The following is a 23857-nucleotide window of genomic DNA, read 5'->3' as shown; positions in this document are numbered from 1 at the left end:
TGCTTGGTGAAATGCACATTCCTAGGCCTCAGGCACACTGGATCAGTGGAACTGTTCATCTTAAAGCCCCATAGGTGGTTTTCATGTTCATTTAAGTGAAGGAAAAAAACCCACGGGCCTGTGAGATCTTTGGAAACCTCAGGAACCTCCCAGTTCCAAGCATGCACTTATGTTGAAGGCTTGATAAGATTAAGGATGGGTCCCCTTCTCCCCTGGCCAGGCTAGATGGGCCCTTCTGGAGACACAGCCTGCTCTCGTGTGGAGACCCCAACGACGCAAGGAGTTTGAATGGAGAGGAATGGGGGCAGGTGGGTGAGGGGACAACCGGTCTGGATGACAAGGGAGTGGCTTTGCTGCCTGCCTGCGTTTCTCTGCAGGGCCTCTCCTAGTTCTGGGATGGGGCATATTGAGTGAGAGATGGAGAAAGGCCTGGAATCTGGTCTGGGCTCAGCCACTCATACAGCTGTGGGGTTTTGGACTGAATCAGCCATCACCTACCTCCACTGAACATCAAACCCCTCCAAGAGCACTGTGCTGGAGCCCTGCCCCAGACTGATAAAGTCAGCATCTCTAGGTGTGGGGCTGGACATGGGTCTTTGGTTCTAACCCCTAAATGGTGATCCTTTTCAACTGGAGTCTCTGATCCCCACCAGCTGGACAATACACAGGAGAGAAGGGCGTGGTTCCCTCCCCTTCCCTTCAAGGAGAAACTCCCCTGGCCAAAAGCTTTCACATTATGCTGATACTATGGTTGCTTTGTCAGCATTTGAGTGACACATGACATGGGTTTTGATTCGGAGCAGGCTGAGGCTATAGGAATGCCAGCATTTTAAGAGATGCTAAAAGAGTGCTGTAGAGAAAGGAATCAAGAAGAAGGCACAAAAATCCTCTCAGCCGATGGCCCTGAAATTCTTTGTCTCCAGGTCAGAAGGAAACACAGAGTTGTCCATTAACAACAAATTTTTTAAATATAAAGTGCAGACATACGGGGCGGGGGTGGTTTAAAGCGGGTGTGTTTGTAAACTAAAAGGAGAATCCCACAGGCAGATAACTTCATTTTAATGCAGATAACTTTTCAGTTTAATGATCGGCTTTATAAACCCAGGTTATCTGCAGCTGCTGATATCTGTACAGAAGGAGAACATTGCTAGAGGCAGAATGGAATCAGCTGAACCAAAAATCCCATTTAATTTACTCCCCTAAGTTGTCAGGATCTTGCAGTAAAGTCATTCAACAAGGTGTTGGCTACCTTTAGCTCAGGTGTTTATTTACAGGATCTAAATCAAAACAAAAAAGAAAAATTATGATGCAATGGAAGATGTGGACTTTGGAGTCTGAAATATCTGATTTTAAATCCCGGCTTTCTTCCTCACTAGCTGTGTGAGTCTGGGCAAGTCTGTCTCTCTTCTAAGCCTCGGTTTCTCCATTTGTGAAATGGAACACCTACTTGCCTATTTCACAGACGTGTTGAGAAGTTTAAATCTCACAAATGATCATTTATATCAAGAGTCTAGTACGATACCTGACACATTGTAGGCATTGAATACTTAGCGGTTATAATTAAAATATGCATCTGTCCCCACCACGTGTGTAATAAAGTTTCATATTATCTATTTCTCAACACTACAGTGAGGAAAACATCATTTAGCCCATTTCGCAGATGCTGAAACTGAGTTGGGATCAGTGGGACTTCAGCCCAGGTCCTTCAGCTGTAGGTCCCATGCTCTTTTCATTGCATGCTCTTAACTAGAGATAGACGATGCCATTTTAATGAGGTGCCAGGTCAGTAGGTGGCAGGGCTGGCTGTCACTAGCATTTGGGGGGCGGGGGGTAGGGAGTGAAACAAAGAGGTTGAAGCATCTCTCAGAGAATGAATGGGGACTTCAAATCACAGAAGAGGTGCCCGGTGGATGCTTCATGCCAGCCAGTAGTGGTGACAAGTGCTGCATGCGCCTGCATGTCACCATTTCCAGAATAAGCTCACAGTGCAATCTGTTCCACTGGGGGCTTCTAGCTAAGATGCCAGTTCTGATTGACATGTGACTTGTGAGTGTAATTCTTCATCAGCCCTTCATCCAATATGAAGGAACACTACCCCTCAAATATATCATAGTTTACATTTACATAAAATTATGCTTTTATTGTAAACACCTTAAGGAATCACCTTTGCAGAACATTTTTAAAACATGTCAATTTTTTTATTTTTTTTTGAGACAGAGTCTCACTCTGTCACCCAGGCTGGAGTGCAGTGGCACAGTCTTGGCTCGCTGCAACCTCTGCCTCCTGGGTTCAAGTGATTCTCCTGCCTCAGCCTCCCAAGTAGTTGGGATTACAGGCATGCACCACCAGGCCCTGTTAATTTTTGTATTTTTAGTAGAGATGGGGTTTCACCATGTTGGCCAGGCTGGTCTCGAACTCCTGACCTCAAGTGATCTGCCTGCCTCGGCCTCCCAAAATGCTGGGATTACAGGCGTGAGCCACCATGCCTGGCACATGTCATAATTTTTAAATAACATCTCCATTTGTAGATAGAAGACTGTAGACATGTAGAGACAGCAGATACCCAACCTTTGCTTTGTGTGTATACATTTAGATAACTGGTGGCCAGTACTTGCCATTGTAGCACAGACTCCATTTTAATACATCTGGATGCCACAAAGTGCTCTGGTATACGCAGGAAAGCCAGTGAGAACCAGTCAAAGACATTCTACGCCATCCAGGAGCTCTCTACCTGCATGGGGCTCAGTCTAAGCCCTGCTTTTGAAGGGTGTGCAGAGAGGGCATTTTTAAAATCTTACAAATGAGAAATAGAATTTTAAAAAATTTATAAAGGGCACAGGCAAATCAATTCATTAAAAGAAAAAAAAAAGCTAGGATCTCAGTAGAAAAATGGGTCAAAAGCATGCACACATCATTTACATTCAAATAGTTTTTTAAAACCTACAAAAAATTTTAATTTCATTAGTTATCAAATATGTATCTAAGATAGTACCGCATTAAAATGATACTATTTTTTTGCCAATGAAATTTGCAAATGATTTTTCAATTTGAATGACAATACCAAACACTGATCATACTCTCAACCGTGAGTACAGAGCTTTAGAAAAAACAGTTTGGCTACAGGATATCAGAAGCCTTAAAAATGTTGATATCCTTTGGCCCAGTAATTCCATGCCTGGGAGTCGATCCTAAGGACTTAATCAGAAGTTGAAGAAAAAAAAAAAGTGTTAAGAACAAAATAAGGGAAACCACCTAAAAGGTCAAAAATAGGAAAATGAGAAAGTATTCAATATACTCATTAACGGCACATTATTCATAAACCTAAGAGATAGGTTTATGATGATTTTGAGACAAATAGGGGAAATCCTTACATTGTTAAGTTTTTAAAACATATGTAAATATATATATAAGGAATCATCTCAACTGTAAAATGGTTAGGAGGAGAAGGAAATACATTCAATTCCAACAGAAGTCTCTGAGTGACAGGATTATTTCTTCCTCTCTGCTTTTTTTTTGCATTTTCCATTTTTTCATTACAAAAAGTATGAATTAAGGAAAAAACAACTTGGATTTTGGGGTTGAGAACAAACTTTATCCAATGACTCTGAAGTTACCTGCTTTGCCCAAGTATTTCTGCAGAGTCACCAAATATATTCAAGACTAGAAAAAAAGCATCTCAAAGTCAAATGAGGTGAGTGCCAACAGAGGCCAAGGAGAAAAGTAACAGGAGATCAATAGGGAAAAGACGGAGAGAAACACTTGCTAGCAGAAAACAAACCCACAAACAAAAGCTAAACTGGAGCCTTTCCAATCAGTTGCATCTTTCGGGCTCTGCAGACAAATGAACGGGAGCTGGGCTGACCTCCGATAACCGGGCAGATCCGCAGACCCCCCTTTCTTCACACTGTGTGTGGGACGGGCCACAGAGCTCTCTGAAGCTTCTGGACTTAGAGTCCTGGGACAGCATGGCATGGGCTGTGTCCTTGGCAAGTCCTTGGTCTTTGTCCATGTACTGTGGACGTCTCCAGTGGACTGAACGTTGCTCAGTTTTGTAGAAAAAATATGAATAAAAACAGAGCTCCCAAGCTCATGATCGTTTTGTAGCTTGATCTTGTCTAGAAATCTAAGTCATCTTGGCCAAAGCCGTCTGCCCTGCCCACTGCCTCGGTGCGGGTGAGACTTCCAAGTGCCTGGTCCTCTTGTAGGTCACAGCCTTCACTGGCCCCCTGCTCTGGAGTCCTTGGGCCCAAACGGGCCTCTTCTTGCTCATAAGTGGAACTTTCTGGGTACATCCTGGTGGCCTTCCTCTCTGCATGAAGGGCCCCCATGGACTTGGCGTCAGGGCTCCTTGTGTCTCCACGTACATGGTCATTTTCTGAGTCTTTCCACCAGCAGTTGCCCCGAGAGGATGCTCTGGAGGAGGAAGGGCCTGTTTGGGAGCCTGGCCTTTGGTGGGGAGTGTCTCCACCTGGGGAAGGGGGTGGAGTGGGCCTGTCCTCAGGGACTGGGCTGATGCTTTCAGAAGCCTCCTCAGACTGGCTATCCCCTAGACTGACCTGAGGGCTCCCCTTTTTCTCACCTTGAGTTTCTCCTTCTGACTCTGGCTGGGCCTCCCCTTCAGCCTCCGGGGCCTCTACGCCTTCTGGCTCTGGCTGGGCCTCCTCTTCAGCTGCCAGGGCCTCTACACCTTCTGACTCTGGTTGGGCCTCCCCTTCTGCCTCTGGGGCCTCTACACTTTCTGACTCTGGCTGGGCCTGCCCTTCAGCCTCTGGGGCCTCTACACCTTCTGATTCTGGCTGGGCCTCCCCTTCTGCCTCCTGGACCTCCTCTTCTGCCTCCTGGGCCTCTACACCTTCTGACTCTGGCTGGGCCTCCCCTTCTGCCTCCTGGACCTCCTCTTCTGCCTCCTGGGCCTCTACACCGTCTGACTCTGGCTGGGCACCCCCTTCTGTCTTCTGGGTCTCCTCTTCAACCTCTGGGGCCTCTACACCTTCTGACTCTGGCTGGGCCTCCCCTTCTGCCTCCTGGACCTCTACACCTTCTGACTCTGGCTGGGCCTCTATACCTTCTGACTCTGGCTGGGCCTCCCCTTCTGCCTCCTGGACCTCCCCTTCTGCCTCCTGGACCTCCTCTTCTGCCTCCTGGGCCTCTACACCATCTGACTCTGGCTGGGCACCCCCTTCTGTCTTCTGGGTCTCCTCTTCAACCTCTGGGGCCTCTACACCTTCTGACTCTGGCTGGGCCTTCCCTTCTGCCTCCTGCATCTCCCCTTCAACCTCTGGGGCCTCTACAACTTCTGACTCTGGCTGGGCCTCCCCTTCTGCCTCCTGGGCCTCCTCTTCTGCCTCTTGGGCCTCCTCTTCTGCCTCTTGGGCCTCTGCGCCTTCTGACTCTGGCTGGTCCTCCCCTTCAGTCTCCAGGGCCTCTACACTTTCTGTCTCTGGCTGGGCCTCCTTTTCTGCCTCCTGGGCCTCCCCTTCTGCCTCTGGGGCCTCTACACCTTCTGACTCTGGCTGGACCTCCTCTTCAGCCTCCTGGGCCTCCTTTTCTGCCTCCTGGGCCTCTACACCTTCTGACTCTGGCTGGGACTCCCCTTCTGCCTCTGGGGCCTCTACACCTTCTGACTCTGGCTGGGACTCCTCTTCAGCCTCCTGGGCCTCTACACCTTCTGACTCTGGCTGGGACTCCTCTTCAGCCTCCTGGGCCTCTACACCTTCTGACTCTGGCTGGGACTCCCCTTCAGCCTTCGGGGCCTCTATGCCTTCGGCCCCATCACTCTGTCCTGGATCTTGGTCACCTCCTGCCGCAGCTTCACCCTGCAAGTTGTCCTCATGCCCAGAGCCCTGGGCCCCAGTTTCTCCCCTTTCACTTATGCCCTCTCCCTCCTGCTCGGCTTCCCCCAGCTCGCTGCCCGCACTGGTTTCGCTGTCGTGGGTTTTCCCTTTACTCTCCTGAGCCATTGCATCTCCCTCTGCCTCCCCCAGTTTGGGATCTTTGTCTCTGTCGAGTCTCTGGCTCTCCTCGCCGTCCTCACCCTCGTCCACTCCAGGCCCCTGGCTCAGCCCCGGCCCCAGCCCTCCCTCAGCCCCCTGGACAGTCCTGGTGCTCGTGGGGTCTGTGTGGGTCTTGCCAGGGGCCACCTCTGCTGCCTCCCCATCGGTGTGTTCTCCCCTCTTCCTCTGCAGAATCTGCTGCAGGTCAAAGGCCTCTTTGATGGGACCTCTGGTTGCCCCCATTGTGGCCTTGGGGGACGTAGGGCTCACTTTCTTCCTCACGCAGGCCTCGCAGGGACAGAACTCCTCGCCCTCCGCCTCCTCACCCAGCTGGCTCCCCAGGGCTGTGCTGAGGGCTGGCTCGTCCTCCAGGGTGAAGGAGGGGGGCCCCAGGCCCAGGGTCCGCTCAGAGAAGGCCGAGAGGTTTCGCAGGCCCCGGAGACGGTGTCTACGCTGCTGGGTCTGCAGGAGCAGCTCCCCAGTGAGGGCCTGCCTGGGAGGCTCCAGCACCATCCGCCCCGCCCGGCCCTGGAGCTTCTGGAGCTCTCTCTTGGTGCTGTCCTGGAGGCGCTGGGCCACGTCCTGCTGCAGCTCGGCCACCATCTGGTCCAGCAGATCGTTGTCCTGCAGACCCCAGCGTGCTCGGAGCTCAGCCACCGCGCTGGCAAGGTGGGCCAGGAAGGCCTTCTTCGTCTTCTTCAGTAACACGGACACCCAGATGGGGTCGCAGTCCAGAGCCGCTCTGCAGGCAGCTGAAGAGCTCCTCTCTGCAGCCCCCTGGGTGAGTTGGGCCTGCGTGTGCTCTTGGCCCGTCACGGTGGCTCCGGGAGGCTTTTCCAAGCCAGGCTCAAGCTGGGAGCCACTTTGACTCTCGCTGGCACTTGGATCCGTCTCGCTGAGATGACTAGGGGGCTCTGTGGGTTCCTCTGTGCCCTCTGGGGGGCACAGCTCTGCAGAGGCAGAGGCTCTTCCTGCTTCCTCCTCCTGGACTGGGTCATCTTCCCGGGAGCCTTTCCCATCTGGAGAGCTGGCCTCTGACAATTCCTGCCCGTGGACACTTCCTTCTTCTGGAAGTCCTTCCTCTTTGAGACCCTCTTCAAGAGCCTTTCCTTGCAGTCCTCCTCCTGGTCCTTCTTTAACTTCCTCTAACTGCGCCCCCTCTTCTTGCAGCCCTTCTCCTCCTGTTTCTTCAGTTTCCTCTAACTGCACCTCTTCTTCTTGCTGTCCTTTTCCTTCTGTTCCTTTAGTTTCCTCTAACTGCACCCCCTCTTCTTGCAGCCCTTCTCCTTCTGTTTCTTTAGCTTCCTCTAACTGCACCCCCTCTTCTTGCAGCCCTTCTTCTGTTTTAGTTTCCTCTAACTGCACCCCCTCTTCTTGCAGCCCTTCTTCCGTTTTAGTTTCCTCTAACTGCACCCCCTCTTCTTGCAGCCCTTCTTCTGTTTCTTTAGTTTCCTCTAACTGCGCCCCCTCTTCTTGCAGCCCTTCTTCTGTTTCAGTTTCCTCTAACTGCACCCCCTCTTCTTGCAGCCCTTCTATTTTAGTTTCCTCTAACTGCACCCCCTTTTCTTGCAGCCCTTCTTCTGTTTCTTTAGTTTCCTCTAACTGCACCCCCTCTTCTTGCAGCCCTTCTTCCGTTTCTTTAGTTTCCTCTAACTGCACCCCCTCTTCTTGCAGCCCTTCTTCTGTTTCTTTAGTTTCCTCTAACTGTGCCCCCTTTTCTTGCAGCCCTTCTTCCATTTCTTTAGTTTCCTCTAACTGCACCCCCTCTTCCTGCAGCCCTTCTTCTGTTTTAGTTTCCTCTAACTGCACCCCCTCTTCTTGCAGCCCTTCTTCTGTTTCAGTTTCCTCTAACTGCACCCCCTCTTCTTCCAGCCCTTCTGTTTTAGTTTCCTCTAACTGCGCCCCCTCTTCCTGCAGCTCTTCTTCTGTTTTAGTTTCCTCTAACTGCACCCCCTCTTCTTCCAGCCCTTCTGTTTCTTTAGTTTCCTCTAACTGCACCCCCTCTTCTTGCAGCACTTCTTCTGTTTCAGTTTCCTCTAACTGCACCCCCTCTTCTTCCAGCCCTTCTGTTTTAGTTTCCTCTAACTGCGCCCCCTCTTCCTGCAGCCCTTCTTCTGTTTTAGTTTCCTCTAACTGCACCCCCTCTTCTTCCAGCCCTTCTGTTTCTTTAGTTTCCTCTAACTGCACCCCCTCTTCTTGCAGCCCTTCTTCTGTTTCAGTTTCCTCTAACTGCACCCCCTCTTCTTCCAGCCCTTCTGTTTCTTTAGTTTCCAACTGCGCCCCCTCTTCCTGCAGCCCTTCTTCTGTTTTAGTTTCCTCTAACTGCGCCCCCTCTTCCTGCAGCCCTTCTTCTGTTTTAGTTTCCTCTAACTGCACCCCCTCTTCTTCCAGCCCTTCTGTTTCTTTAGTTTCCTCTAACTGCACCCCCTCTTCCTGCAGCCCTTCTTCTGTTTTAGTTTCCTCTAACTGCACCCCCCCTTCTTGCAGCCTTTCTCCTTCTGTTCCTTCTTTAGTTTCCTCTAATTGCACCTCTTCTTGCACTGTGTTTTCAGCTAACTGCTCCAGGTTGGAGCTCGCCCTCTGCTCCTCACTGTCTCTTTCTGCTTCATCCTCATTGGTGGCACAAGCGCAGGCTCCGGCATTCAAGAAGGTTGGGAAACAACACTGCTGTTGGTTTTCCAGATCCCCTGGGTTCTCAGAGGTTCTGGAATGAGGCCTCTGGTTGGAGGTTTTCAGGGGCAGCTCTGTCCCCTGTGGGACTAGGGTGCCGTCCATGGCACAGGGTATGCTGCTCTCCCCTGAGCCTCCAGAGCTGCTGCTGACGTCCACACCAGAGGAGGACGTGGGCGTGAAGTTCTCTGTCACGGCATGGGACCCAAGGTCCGGCAGAGCCTGGCTCCATGTGAGCTCCCAGAGGCCTGAGTCCAGCTGGTCTTCCCCAAGGTCACATCCTGGCCACAGGTCCTTCGAGATGCTGAGCAGCTCCTGGTACCGAGGGGAGTCTTTGAACCTCACTTTGCTGGCAGGAGACCCAAGGTCTTCATCAAATAACTGGAGACTGGCCAGACAAGTAATGAGGGCCCCGGCTGAGCAGCTGAGCCTCCTGGCCACGGGCCTAGACACTTCGGGCACGCTGCTGGGCCGGCCCTGCTTGGAGCCCATCAGCGCCCTCATGATCTGCGTGGAGGCAGACACCCGGCCAGGAAGTGCCCGCAGGCTCACCTCGCAGCCGGCTGGGGCCTCTCTGTCTGCTCCGGCCTCTGCAGGGGCCTCGGAAACTCCCTCTGGAGCTGCCCCTTGGGGGACACCCTCTCCTGATTGGGGACCACTGTCCCTACTCCCCAGGAGGGCTCCCTCTGGCTCTGGGTCCTGGCCGGGGTCCCCTTCCAGGGACTGTTGTCCCGCCTGAGCTGGCTCCCCCAGGCCTTCCAGAGAATGGTCATCCCCAGGGTCCACCTCGGGTCCTCTCAGGCCACCCCCGGCTGCACCTGTGGTCTCGTCCACCATCTCATATGTCATGAGTATGGCCTCTTCTGGAATGTTGTCCAGCCATTCACGGACCACAGCTTCTGGAGATGATCGGGGCAGAGAGCTGGGTGACACACCACTGGCCTCCTCCTGCCCCTGGGGGCCTCCCCCACTCCTCGAGGTCTTCTCCTGGGACAGCCCCCCAGACCCCGCACCCTGGCTGGCACTGCTTCTCCTTGATGCCCCTGAATTGGGGCCCGGGGACGGCGTGGGGCCTGCCTGGCGTGTCCCCTCCTCCTGCTGGCTCCCACCTGGCCCCTGGGCAGCACTTCGGTGGCTGCTGCTGGTGCTCCCACAGCTGGAAGAGCGCCTCTGGGGGCAGGGCCGCCCCCTGGGCGGGGTGGGACAGTACCTGCCACACAGCCAGCTGGCCTCAGGGGAGGGTCCCCACTGGGCCTCTTGGGCCGGCTGCGTCCCAGCCTGTGAGCAGCAGCGGCTTTGGTGGGGGCCCACCGCCCCTTGCTCAGGCCATCCAACCTGCAGAACCAAGGGTGAGGAGGGCTGAGGCGTGTCCCTGGCCTCTTCCCCCAGGCTGGCAGCCCCAGATTTTGAGCAGGAGTCGGATGTGTGGGGCGGTATGGGGGCCGGCAAGCATGTCCTGGACCCCGCGTCCCCTGCCCGCCCGGCAGAGGGAGCGTTGTGCAGGGAGACTCCAGAAGCAAAATCTGAGTGGCCTGTAGGGGTGACAGTGGCACTGCTGGTTCCCAGAAGGTCCTGGGAAGGAAGAGATCCCGAGGAGGGAGGTCTCAGGTTCCCGGAGGCCTGGGTCCTGGTGCTCGATGAGCTTCCAGAAGATCGTGGCACTGAGCCATCCTGGCAGGCCCTTCGCTGCTCAGGAGGCCTCGGCACTTGCTTGGTTGCAGAGGAGTCCAGTGGGCTGTGGGTGTCCTTGCAGTAGTGAGAATGCCTGGGATGGCCTCTCGGGGCCACTCGGCCAAGGCCAGGGCTGCTGGGTGAGGACATTGCACTGGCCCGGCTTCTATGCTTTCTCCACCCCTGCTGAGATGAAGCGCAGGTGGAAGGGGTGGAAGAGGCTCCTTCCGAGTCCCAGGAGCCGGAAAGGCCTGGAACCAGAGGCTCCTTTGTCACAGATGCCCCCCTGGCCTGCTCGGTACCCTGTCCTTGCATCTCTGCCTGCAGGTCCTCACTCCTTAAAGATGAAAGACTCAGGGCTGGAGAACCGGGGTCGCCTCCCTCGGTGGCCTCCTTCTGAGAGGTCTCGGCCCTTGCCTTGCCTGGACAGCCCTGGGGCCGCCCATCCCATTCGCTGGATCCCTCGTGAGATCCGGTGCTGGCTGACAAGTCTGAAGAAGCCCCCTCCTCACTCCGGGCCCTGGGTGTCAGGCGGCCACCTTGCTCTGGGCCACCCAGCCCTGCTCCATCTGTGCACAGGCCGGGGTCCTCACCCAGGCTCCCTCCAGCTTTCCGCTCAGCCCCTCTTTGGGCAGAGGGGCTGCTGCTGTCCACCCCGTCCTCCGGGGTCCTGGGGCAGCAGGAGGAGTCTGGCTCCGAGACCTCGGGGAGGCCGGTGCTGGAGGCTGGGCTGGCACTGTCCTGGCTGCATCTCTCCCTCCCAGCAGTCCCGTGGCCCCACAGGCCACTGCAGCGGACGTGCTGGGCCAGTCCCCACCTCTTCCGAGCTGCCACTCTCTCCCCCTGGGAGGCGTGCAGGGGATTCGTCCAGATTTCATACTTGGGCCCTGGCTGCCCGCCTCGGCCAAAGGCTTCCCTGCATCCCATCCTGCAGGGCCGGGGTCCCCACACCCCAGGCTCTGAGAAGCCCCAAGGGTAGCCCTCCCACACACAGCAGAGGGGGTCCACCTCCCCCAGAACGGGGTCTTCCCCACTGGCTGCCGTGAGGGCGCTGGCCCTGCCCATTCTCCGGGACCACAGGAGCGTGTCCTCGCCAACCAGGTGGAAGCGGACTTTCATCTCCACCGACAGGCTGCCGTCCTCATTCATGCGGACCTTCTTCTTCATGTCATCGCCGGCCACCAGCGGGCCCGGCTGAGCTGGCGTGTCCTGAGGGTGCCTGTCAGGAGCAGGGCCCGCCGGGGGGTTGCTAGGACCAGGCCTTTCTGGCAGCCGTGGCCTGCTGCCTGGCGGGGACCGCGAATGGATCACACTCGGCTTCGTCTTTGGCCCCCAGCTCCCTGGCACACAGTGAAGAGGAAAAGAAAAGAAGAAAAGATTGTGAGCTATGGGGGCAGCATCAGGGTAAAGGAATAAAACAGTCATGAGCCTCCCACAACCTGAACATCAACACTGCCTCCAAAATGCATGGTAACAGCTGTGTGCGGTGGCTCAGGCCTGTAATCCAAGCACTTTGGGAGGCTGAGGCGGGAGGATTGCTTGAGCTCAGGGTTTCAAGACCAGCCTGGACAACTTAGTGAGACACCATCTCTACAAAAAAAAAAAAAAAAGTAAAAAAATAATTAGCTAAGCACGGTAGTATGCCCCTACAGTCCCAGCTTCCTAGCTACTCGGAAGGCTGAGGCAAGAGAATCCCCTGAGTCCCAGAGGTCGAGGCTGCAGTGAGCTATGCACCACTGCACTCCGGCCTGGATGACAGAGCAAGACCATTAAAAACAGAAAAGAAAAAAAAAGCATGATAAGGGGGGAGCTATTCTAGAATGACAATCCACAGAGCTATCAGTCTGTGAACTGGCATCGTCTAGCAAGGAGAACTTGAGTCTGAATTCAATCTCAACTCTGCCGCTTACTAACTGCATAGTTTTTGGCAGAGCCTGTTTTCTGAACCGTAAAATAAGCATAATATTGATTGGTTTGGTTCGTATTGATGCATGGCTGTGCATATAAAACTTCCTCTATAGTTGCTAGCACACAGTAGGCTCTCGAGAGATGGCAGACTTGGCAGGCAGAGTGGCAGTGCCCAGAGCTTGCTCCTGGCCCTCCTCATACCCACACCCAGCACAGCAGGTGAAATCAATAAACTGCTGCATATGACCCTGATTGTAAACTGTTATATGCTCTGTGATTATTAGTGGTGATTTATCACCCTAACCCTCATCAAGCTCCTGGTTGATAAATGGCTGAAGGGAAGGACCTGGCCGAACCATCTCAGGTCCTGCTAGTCAAGCCTGCACCCCAGCCATGAAAAAGAGAAGAAAGGGCTGCTGGGGATGCAAATGAGTGGCTGTAAGAAAGAATGAGCCAGGCGCGATAGCTCATGCCTGTAATCCCAGCACATTGGGAGGCCGAGGCAGGTGGATCACCTGAGGTCAGGAATTCGAGACCAGCCCGGCCAACATGGGGAAACCCCATCTCTACTAAAAACACAAAAAAATAGCTGGGCGTGGTGGTGGGAGACTGTAATCGCAGCTACTCAGGAGGCTAAGGCAAGAAAATCTCTTGAACCCGAGAGGCAGAGGTTGCAGTGAGCCTAGATAGTGTCACTGCACTCCAGCCTGGGTGACAGAGTAAGACTCTGTCGTCAAAAAAAAAAAAAAAAAAAAAAGAAAGAAAGAAAGGAGGGAAGGAAGGAAGGAAGAAAAAAAAAAAAGAAAGAAAGAATAACTGAATGAAGCCCCTAAGTGCTTTCAAATTCCATCTCCTGGGGGGAGGGGGGAGGGATAGCATTAGGAGATATACCTAATGTAAATGACGAGTTAATGGGTGCAGCACACCAGCATGGCACATGTATATATATGTAACAAACTTGCACGTTGTGCACATGTACCCTAAAACTTAAAGTATAATAAAAATAAATAAATAAATAAAAACAAATTCCATCTCCTGAGCCGACATGTGGCAAAAGGGTAGGGCTAGCAGAGGCCGACCATATGGCCAGCAAAAGAACCCCAGGTGCACATCTGGGCAGAAGATGGCTTTGCCCAGTCCTGCCCCTCCACAGGGACCAAATGAGACTGGAGACTCCTCCAGGGAGGGACCCAGAGTAAACTGTCCTTGTGCCTCCAGTGCCTGACCCACAGTGATCACCGAGCATGTCCTTGTGCCTCCAGTGCCTGACCCACAGTGATCACCAAGCCTGTCCTTGTGCCTCCAGTGCCTGACCCACAGTGATCACTGAGCATGTCCTTGTGCCTCCAGTACCTGACCCACAGTTATCACTGAGCCTGTGCTTCTTGGTGTTTCTGAGCTTTTCACAAAGGATAGTACTTTGTTTACTCACCAAATTTTTCCATCGTCAGACTGCATTTGTTAATTGTGCTTTTAAAAATAAGTGTGTGTGGTTTTAAAAAATAACGTAGTCCAGACTGTGGCTCTTTGGCTGGATATATGGTTGGTTGGATGGATGGATGGATGGATGGATGGATGGATGGATGGATGATCCATGGTCATGGTTAGTTTTAGTCCTTTTGACCCCCGTGCAGGCCACCACTGTTGCCTGAGACCATCGTGACCCTGAAAGGATGCAACGCCACACACGCGGCCCATTGCTGCCATGATGTCATGGCCACTGTAGTTGTTTCTTTTTTGAGACACGGTCTCTGTTGCCCAGGCTGGAGAGCAGTGGCACGATCATGACTCACTGAAGTCTCAAACTCCTGGGCTCAAATCATCCTCCCGCCTCAGCCTCCTGAGTAGCTGGGACCACAGGCATGTGCCACCATGCCTGGCTAATTTGTTCATGTACTTATTGATGTTTGTGGTAGAGGCAGGGTCTTGCTCTATTGTCTAGGCTTGTCTTGAACTCCTGGGCTCAAGTGATCTTCCTGTCCTGGCCTCTCAAATTGCTAGGAATACTGGTGTGAGCCTCTGCGCCTGTGGTTCTTAATAAGATTTTAGATTCTAGAAACTTCACGTTCAAGATCTCTTAATCCCTGTTCCATTTGTTTATTTATTTTGAGACGGGATCTTGCTGTGTCACCCAGGCTGGAGTGAAGTGGTGCGATCACGGCTTACTGCAGCCTCAACCTCCTAGGCTCAAGGGATCCTCCCACCTCAGCCTCCCAAGTAGCTGAAACTATAGGAATGTGCCATTATGCCTGGCTTATTTTTTTGTATTTTTTGTTAGAGACAGTGTCTCATTATGTTGCCCGGGCTGGTGTCCAACTCCTGGACTCAAGCAATCCTCTCACTTTTGCCCCCCAAACAGCTGGAATTACAGACATGAGCCACCGTGCCAGCCTCTGTTCCTTTTATATACCAAACACTGCCCTCTCCTATCTTGGTCAAATGTTGAACCCAAGTAAGGTTGACAGTACTGAGAAGGAGGAAGAGGCAAGAGAGATCCCAAAATGACTGGGATACCCAAGATTTGGGGCCAAAGGGAAGTTTCCTAAATTACCTGGAAGGGTATCCACTCAGTCCTACTGAACCACTATCCAGTGAAAATCAGACGGGGGAAACCCAAAAACCAACTCACCATTTTTGTTTCTTGAAGTCAGCCCAGATAAAGTTTCAGCCTCGCTTCTCCTGGCATTTTTCATGGCTGGGGGTCTGAAGGCCTCATGCCCGGCACACACCAGCACAGAGGGGCTGTGCAGCAGGGCCTGCAGCGAGTCCACCTGAGGGAGGAGCAGGCGGGGTCAGGAGGCCTGGGCTGCAGAAACCCCTCTACCCTGAGGCCTTGGGTAGGAAGGATCCAGTCTCACCAGCCCTGTCCTGATTTCTGCACATCTCACCCCAGACTCCTGGTCCAACGAGGGGTCTTATCCACTCCCCATAACACCTCCATCACTAGCTGGAGGCTGAGGTCCCACCACCATGATCTCCCGCTCTAGCTATACCCCTCCCTCCACCAGGTGTAAGGCCTGTCATGGAAGGGCACTCTGGATGCCCCTGCTGCAAAAGACTTCTGTAGGCTGCATTTCTGCCCACATGTCCACCCTCTAGAATATGTATTCCCTGAGGCAGCTGGAGCAGCATGCCCTCTAGCTCCCACAGTGGGGCCCGATTCACTGTCTCACTCTTTTCCCAAATGGAGGAGCCTCTGTGCTGCCTGACCTGTGTTTTCTGGTACAATCTGAGTCTGTTGCCTCTGCTCAAGTGGAGGGGAGAGGGGCTAGGCACCACTCTCCCTGCAGGGACCCCTTCCCTTCCAGACTCCTACAATGGTCTCTGGGCTCCTGACCCTCCCCAGACCCATTAGAATGTCCCTTATGCACTCCTGGGCTCAGGGCAGGCCATGTCACTGCAGAATTCCTTTCTAGGAAACCGGTCCCTGGACCCAGAGGCACCTGCAGATCTAAGAGTTTGCACTATTGATGGGATTACATTGTAATGAGCAATGCTGGGGAATGTATTTCCATCTTTAAAGCACAGAGCATGTTCTTTTTCATTCTCTAAAATTATAAGGGTATGCTCATTAACAAAAAAAAAAATGAAAAAAAGAAGGAATATTACATTCTCTTCCCCAAAAAATGTCATAGAAGTTTGTTGTGCACCAGATCTTTCAGTCTAGGTAATTAGAAGTTTTGTTTTTGTTTTTTTCTTTCTTTCTTTTTTTTTTTTTGAGATGGAGTCTCGCTCTGTCACCCAGGCTGGAGTGCAGTGGTGCATCTCGGCTCACTGCAAGCTCCACCTCCTGGGTTCACACCATTCTCCTGCCTCAGCCTCCTGAGTAGCTGGGACTACAGGTGCCCGCCACAATACTCAGCTAATTTTTTGTATTTTTAGTAGAGACGGGGTTTCACCGTGTTAGCCAGGATGGTCTCGATCTCCTGACCTCGTGATCCGCTGGCCTCGGCCTCCCAAAGTGCTGGGATTACAGGTGTGAGCCACCGCACCTGGCCTAGAAGTTTGTTTTAAATGAAGAGGTCAATTTCTTCTTTGATTTGGATTCCTAGTCCATCAAAAATTGCAAACATGACCCAAGTCTATCAATTCATGGATGTAGCCATGCTTCTAGGCAATCAAACTCTCCAGGGAAGAAGAAAAAAATTGAAGACTAAATGATGCTCCCATTCCTAGGGAGACGTAGAAGTCTAAAATCTACAGGAAAAGGAGCATTTTCAAGAATAACTATCCAGGAGGGAATCTGAAAGTTGATAATCATGTCGCAGTCCTTCCTGGGGAGAAATGAGGTCATTATATTTACAGAAACTCTCACAGCTCTACAATAAGTCTAGGTGAAAATACCCTAAGTACTTTTCTCCAGTTCACTCATGTTATGCCAGCTCTCTCCCCATCACCGCACCCACTAAACTGTACCTAACTGAAGGTAGGGACCTCGTCTCATTTGTCTGTCTATGTGGCACATGCTAGTCCACGGTAATGCCACTAACTCAAAAGCATCCTTGCATTACATTGTAATTAGCAATGCTTGGGGATGTATTTCCATCTTTAAAGCACAGAGCATGTTCTTTTTCATTTTCCAAGCATTAATGTTGGCTCTCTCATTAGCCAGCCATGCAACTAGGAGCAAATTACTTAACCTCTATGCCTCACTTTTCTTATCTGTCCCAAGGGGGTAATAATATCAGCTACCAGCCAGATGCAGTGGCTCACGACTGTAATCTCAGCAATTTTTGGGGCCGAGGCGGGTAGGTCCCTTGAGTCCAGGAGTTTGAGATCAGCCTGGGCATCGTGGTGAAACGCCATCTCTACTAAAAATACAAAAAATAATAATAATAATAATTAGCTGGGCGTGGTGGCGGGCACCTATAATCCTAGCTATTCGGGAGGCTGAGGCAGAGAATTGCTTCAACCCGGGAGGTGGAGGATGCAGTGAGCTGAGATTGGGCCGCTGCACTCCAGCCTGGGTGACAGAGTGAAACTCCATCTCAAAAACAAAGAGCAAACAAACAAACAAACAAAAAAATTAGCCAGGCATAGTGGCATGTGCCTGTAGTCCCAGCTGCTTGGGAGGCTGAGATGGGAGGATCACTTGAGTCCAGGAGGTCGAGGCTGCAATGAGCTGAGATTGTGCCACTGCACTCCAACCTGGGCAACAGAACCAGACCCTGTCTCAAATATTAATAATAGTAATTAATAAATTAATAATAGTAATATCAGCTACCTCGAGAGTTTGTGTAGTAAATGCTATGCCCCATACCAGCTGCTTCTATCCCACTCTCTTTCTGGTGTGCTTTCCAGTACTGCAGAGGTTTCTTTGTTTGTTTTGGTGTTTTTTTTTGTTTTTCTGAGATGGAATCCCACTGTGTCGCCCAGGCTGTAGTGCAGTGGCGCAACCTCCACCTCTCGGGTTCAACCTCTACCTCCTGGGTTCAAGCGATTCTCCTGCCTCAGCCTTCCCAGTAGCTGGGACTGCAGGCACGCACCACCATGCCTGGCTAATTTTGAATTTTTAGTAGAGATGGGGTTTCCCCGTGTTGGCCAGGCTGGTCTCAAACTCCTGACCTCAAGTGATCCACCTGCCTCGGCCTTCCAAAGTTCTGGGATTACAGGTGTGAGCCACCGTGCCTGGCCAGGTATTGCAGAGTTTAGAAAGCTGCCAGCCCTTTTCCTGAACTCTCTTGCAGCTTGGGATCTAAATGCGAAAGAAGTCCCACTAATTAGATGCACTTGAACAGGGCATGGAACATGGCAGCGAAGCACAGGCCATCTTCCTTTTGTTCCTGACTCTTGCCACAAGCAAAAGGAAGTCAAAGATGCAGAGAGGTGTGTGCCGCTGAGATATCAAAAGTCGCCCTCGTTGTTCTAGTACCCATCATGTTCCCATTTGGGATTCCAGCAATGGTGGGGTAATTCAGACCCAAAACCCACTTTCCTCATTTCCTAGACATCCCTGACAGTTTGGTTTGTGACATTCTGGGAAACTTTTCCAGGAACCCAGCCTGTGCTCCTCCAGCCTTTCACTGAATCTCTAAGCATCAAACCCTCTGAGTGTAATTCCTTCCTGCTTAAGATGCCGAGAGGGCTGGGCACAGTGGCTCACACCTGTAATCCCAGCACTTTGGAATGCCAAGGTGGGCAGATCATCTGAGGTCAAGGGCTCAAGACCAGCCTGGCCAACATGGTGAAACCTCATCTCTACTAAAAATACAAAAAAACCCCAAAACAAACAAGAACAACAACAAAAAAACATTAGCTGGGCATGGTGGCAGGTGCCTGTAGTCCCAGCTGCTCAGGGAGGCTGAGGCAGGAGAATCGCTTGAACCTTGGGGGCAGAGGTTGCAGTGAGTCAAGATCATGCCACTGCACTCCAGCCTGGGTGACACAGGGAGACTCCATCTCAAAAAAAAAAAAAAAAAAAAAAAAGATGTTGAGAGAGGATTCTGTTTCCTGTACTGAAGCATGGCTATACAGTGTATCACATCGGAGGTGGCCGCAGGCAATGGACCTTCAAGGACAGGAATCTGGGATTCGTGTTCTCATCTGGTTGATTTGAAGGTGGTGATAAACTGGTGACAATGGGACACTCATAGCGCATGGCACACAGTGACAAAATACTTCTTAGATGATCCCCTCTGATAGTAGAAACTAGTGCTTCCTGAGAGCAGGACTTTGACCCTCCGCTGGCTGCCAGGATAGCCCCTTACAATGAGAATAAGAGCTGCAAGGGCTATGGAGTGGGCTGGCTGCTTTTCACTTTTTAAAAATGGCAAGCTCAAGGTCTAAGCCCTAGTTCGAGGATGGCCAGAGGACTTGGGGGCTTCTGCAACTGCTGTCAAAGAGTCTCTTTTCTCTTGTGTCAAAGAGTCTCTTTTCTCTTGTCAAAACTTAAATGCAGAACTACTTCTGCTGGTGGCTGAAAGACAGCTGAACTGGGTGTTAGGTGTTCCATCAAGCCATAAACAGCGGTGGTGTACAGACGTGGCCCCTGATCACCAGGTAGAGATGACGTGGACTAGATCAGGCTCAAGTAGCTTGACTGAGGCCTCAGTTAAGTTGCTCGAGCAGGTGGCTCACACCCCAGCTCATCTCCTCCTGCTGCGTTCCCATCTCTCCTCAGCACACACCTATGACTTCCTGGGAAATTCCCCCTCCCAGCTAACTGAAGAAGAAAAGATTCAGTTCTGGCTTTCAGATGGTTGCACAGAGTATGTTGACACGACCAACAGTTGGCTGCTGCATGACAGACGCACTTCGGCCATGAAGGGCAGTGGGAAAGGAAAAACCAGGAGACAGTGTGATTTAGTGACTACTCGAAAGAAGCAATGGCAAGAGGTTCTAGAGCAATTTATGGGCAGTGGTTAGCAGTTAAATCTGACAATCAAGGGGCTTGGAAGGAAGGGGACTGGAGGATGGGTGACAGGAAGTCCAGAGAAGGACCTGTGAATGGATCGTTGAGAATTGGCCTAGAGGGTAAGAACATTGGTGTCCCATGTGGATGTTTACCAAAAAGTGAAAATCCTGTGGATACATTGACCAGCTCTGTAGAGTCAATCATCCTCTTCCTCCAGCCACCCCAGGGCATGCTCAGGCAGCTCCTGAACAAAGTGGCAAAGAAGCATCAACTAGCAGCAGACGCTACCCTCCATTCAAGCAAACCTGGCTGCCACCTCTGCTCAGGGCCTGATCTGCTAAGAGCAGAGACCAATGATTCATATCAGACCTTGAGGGACACAGCCAGACCCCTGGTGGAAAGCTAATGACATTGAACCCCTCTGATATGGTAGCATTCAGCAATCTGTGCCAACTGTAATCCTGCTTCACAGGTAGCTTTTGCACCTGGCCCATCATCCTTCTCCACCCTCCATGGACTCACTGAACGCTTTACTCATCCTTGCCAAAACCGATGAAGATTACTTCCACCCAAGGACTGATTTTATAGCAAAGATGTGAGAAGATGGACTAACACCCATGAAACTCACCGTTTGGCCACGTACCCCATCACCCAAAGCAGCTCTAACTTATAGAACAATGGAATACTCTACGGAAGACCCAGTTGGACAGCAGCTGGAAGACATCACTTTATGATGTTGGGGTGTTGTCTTACAGAATGTGATATGTGCTCTGAAATGGCAACTGACACATAGTGCTGTTTCTCTGGGGACTAAGACACCTGTATCTTAGTCTACTACACCTGTGACCTCACTGCAAACATTTTGCTTTCCATCCCAGCAGTTTTGGTCTCTGCAAGCTATACAGTGAATTCCATGGATGTTAGTCCACGGTCTCACTTCTTTTGCTATAAAATTAGTTCTTTGCATAGAAGTAAGCTGCATGGGTTATGGCATGGGTTTGGAGGTCTCAGGACCCAAGGGAGAATGTTCCCCCTTAGAAGACACAATGGTGGGCTGGGCGCGGTGGCTCATGCCTGTAGTCTCAGCCCTTTGGGAGGCCGAGGTGGGCGGATCACCTGAGGTCAGGAGTTCAAGACCAGCCTGGCCAATATAGTGAAACTCCATCTCTACTAAAAATACAAAAATTAGCCAGGCATAGTGGTGAATGCCTGTAATCCCAACTACTTGGGAGGCTGAGGCAGGATAATTGCTTGAATCCAGGAGGCAGAGGTTGCAGTGAGCAGAGATCGCGCCACTGCACTCCAGCCTGGGCGACAAGAGACTCTTCTCTCAAAAAAAAAAAAGGAAGACACAACAGTGGCCCCATGGAGCTGAAACCTGAGACAGTCACTTTGGACATACAAGGCTTCTCATGACAATGAACCAATAGGCAACAAGGAAGTTCTGTGTTGGACGGGGTGGCTGGTTTTGATTGTCTGAAGGCGAAATAGGGCTACTATTACACAATGGGATAGGGAGGAAGTCATCTATTACCCATGCAGCCCATTGGCTGTCATGTCCAGGGATAAACATGAACACAAGATCATGGCCCATGTAGTGAGGAACCCCAAGGGCTCAGACCCCTCAGGAATACGGTTCGGTCACTCTGCTGAGTACATAACCATAATCAGCTGAGGTGCTGGTGGGAGACAGAGGAACAGGGAGTAGAGAGTGAAAAGAAGTTTTAAACACCAACGAAGGCCTTGCAGTAGATAGCCTAATTTTTTTCACAGCTCTGCTAGGTATACATATTAATCAATTTCCCTTTTCTTTGTTCTTTATTTCCTATACTACTTAACATAGGGTACTTTGATGGTGCTGGACTACGTAAGTAGACCTTGAGATAGATGATATCAAGGTGAGGTTGTCACAGCATAGAAGACGAAGGGTCCAGTGATAATGTGATTGTGGGGAGAAGGTGAATGTGTTTTTGATTGTAGGAGGGAGAGCTCTGTTACTACATGAGTGCATGTTGCTGTAGCTGATGTTTATAATGAAGTTTTTGTAATGATGTTATGATATGATTTTTTTTTTTTGAGATGGAGTCTGGCTCTGTCACCCAGGCTGGAGTACAGTGTGCGATCTCGGCTCACTGCAGCCTCTGCCTCCCAGGTTCCAGCAATTCTCCTGCCTCAGCCTCCTGAGTAGCTGGAATTACAGGTGTGTGCCAACACACCTGGCTAATTTTTGTATTTTTAGTAGATATAGGGTTTCGCCATGTTGGCCAGGCTGATCTCGAACTCCTGACCTCAGATGATCCGCCTGCCTCAGCTCCCAAAGTGCTGGGATTACAGGCGTGAGCCACTGCGCCCAGTGATATGATGTTTATGAAGTATTGGTGGAATCATGCATACAGATGTTAAGTAGCAACAGGACTGAATCTTGAGGAGACTGAATTAGATCAGTCAACCTCCATCCTCCATTCTGCCCACCTTTGGTGGAAATTCATATTCTGCAGAACCTGGAAAGGCAAAAATTACATTCACGAGTGTCCTTGAACTCGATAATAATAGTGGCTTCCAGCAGAGGTAGCAGCTTCCTGCACGTGCTGGGAGCCATTCCTGCAGATCCAGCTTCCAATTCACTCTCTAGCTTCCCAAAGATGAAGCCCTCCAATGCCCTGTATTAAATCATTCTCTACTTAAGGTAACTTGAGTAGTTTGTTTCCTGCACTGAACTCCTGCAATAATAGGTTATTGGATAAGACAACAATAAGAGTACACAAGGCTGCTGGGCATGGTGGCTCGTGCCTGTAATCCCAGCACTTTGGGAGGCCGAAGCGGGCAGAACACCTGAGGTTGGGAGTTCAAGACCAGCTTGACCAACATGGAGAAACCCTGTCTCTACTAAAACTACAAAATTAGCTGGGCATGGTGGCACATGCCTGTAATCCCAGCTACTCAGAGGCTGAGACAGGAGAATCACTGGAACCCAGAAGGCAGAGGTTGCAGTGAGCCGAGATCATGCCATTGTACTCCAGCCTGGGTGACAAGAGTTAAACTCCATCTCAAAAAAAACAAAGCAAAAAAAAAAAAAAAAGAGTACACAAGGCACAATGCCTGCCACTTACCACATGCTCTCTAAGTATACCTAAAAATATGAATTACAGCTGCTTGTTGATTTATTGACTTTACTGAGTGTCTCCATGCTATTCACCTTTAATTAGTAACAGGGCAATCAAATGCCTCTTTTTAAGGAATAATCTCCCTCTTCCATGTGAGTATTTTGACCTGAGGTCTAAAGAACTTTTTCAAGGAAACGTCAGACCCCAACAGCCTACCTTTTTCCCGCTGGTCGTGTACAACTGCTTCACAGGAAAGTGCAGGAGATCTGAGGCTTTGCTGAGAAAGGCAGCCAGGTTCCTAGTATTCCTGTGACTGAGAACCACTGTCTGCTGGAGGCGAGGGTCCGTATTCTTAATTAGCAGTATCCTCCGGGGGGTTTTAAGACTCTTCCGGGAGGAGGAGGTTCCTGGGGCTTCACGCTGGCCTTCGATATCCCGCAAGTGCTGAGCAGTGGGGTTTCTCTCCTGTGGCCGGCCTGGTCCACTGGGGGTCTTGGGGGGCTTCTTATCAGAGCAGAGATAGCAGCCACCATCTTCCAGCTGCTCCAGGGCGCTGAGGCTGTGCAGGCCCCGGGGTGTGGTGACAGAGCGCACCCCAAAGGAGAGAGGCACGCGCTGGGAGAGCTCATCCATGAGGGCGCTGAAGGTCTTAAAGGCGCGCTGGTGAACGGCCAGGCGGACCCCAGCAAACTGTGGATCCCCTCGCTTGAGGAAGGTGATCTTCTTGGCTGGCGTGACCTTGGTGACCGAGGGGGTGCGAGCCACAGAGGGCAGGAGGCACTCACGGTGGCTCGGGGCCTGGGCATCCCTCGCGGTGCTGTTCATGGTGTGGGGGCTCTGGCAGCTATAACAGGGCAGAGGAAGAGGGGTCAGAGAGCAGCTTGGGGATTGGTGTTTCCTGTGTCTCCCTTCTTTATAGAGGTGATTCCTGCCCATACCAAATGTGCTCCGCTCCACTATGGAGAGGCAAGTGAATCTATTTGGATGGAACAGAAGGAAGGACAAAAGTTGGGCATGGGACAGATCTGAGTTCAAATTCCAGCCCTGTGGATTGCTTGAGCTCAGGAGTTTGAGACTGGCCTGGGCAACATGGCAAAACCCCATCTCTACCAAAAATACAAAAATTAGCTAGATGGTGTGTGCCTGTGGTCCCAGCT

The 23857-nt window shown here is 51.4% G+C and overlaps 1 protein-coding gene across 1 annotated transcript; it reads right to left on the bottom strand.

Annotated features, from left to right (window-relative positions):
* Nucleotides 1-4115: 4115 nt before the first annotated feature.
* On the bottom strand, nt 4116-23525 carry RP1L1 (RP1 like 1). The gene is made up of 4 exons (XM_054499076.1): nt 22917-23525; nt 14872-15013; nt 8418-11674; nt 4116-7259 (listed from the first exon to the last, which is right to left on the bottom strand). Exons 1-4 carry the CDS (start codon nt 23523-23525, stop codon nt 4116-4118), a joined length of 7152 nt encoding a protein of 2383 aa, XP_054355051.1.
* Between the last annotated feature and the right edge of the window lie 332 nt (nt 23526-23857).

This window comes from Pongo pygmaeus, chromosome 7, assembly GCF_028885625.2.
Source record: "Pongo pygmaeus isolate AG05252 chromosome 7, NHGRI_mPonPyg2-v2.0_pri, whole genome shotgun sequence".
NCBI lineage: Eukaryota > Metazoa > Chordata > Mammalia > Primates > Hominidae > Pongo > Pongo pygmaeus.
Note: the sequence above shows the minus strand (reverse complement) of the source record. Positions and strands in the feature narration are given on the sequence as shown.

What these genes read in the sequence shown, in the direction of transcription:
- RP1L1 (XM_054499076.1), bottom strand. Translation starts at nt 23,525, where the DNA reads ATGAACAGCACCGCGAGGGATGCCCAGGCCCCGAGCCACCGTGAGTGC. An exon ending in GACTTCAAGAAACAAAAATG is followed by an intron (nt 11,675 to 14,871) that starts GTGAGTTGGTTT and finishes ACTGTGTGCCAG; the next exon opens with GGAGCTGGGGGCCAAAGACG. An exon ending in AAGGGCTGCAGGAAGAGGGG is followed by an intron (nt 7,260 to 8,417) that starts GTGCAGTTAGAG and finishes CTGCAAGAAGAG; the next exon opens with GGGGTGCAGTTAGAGGAAAC.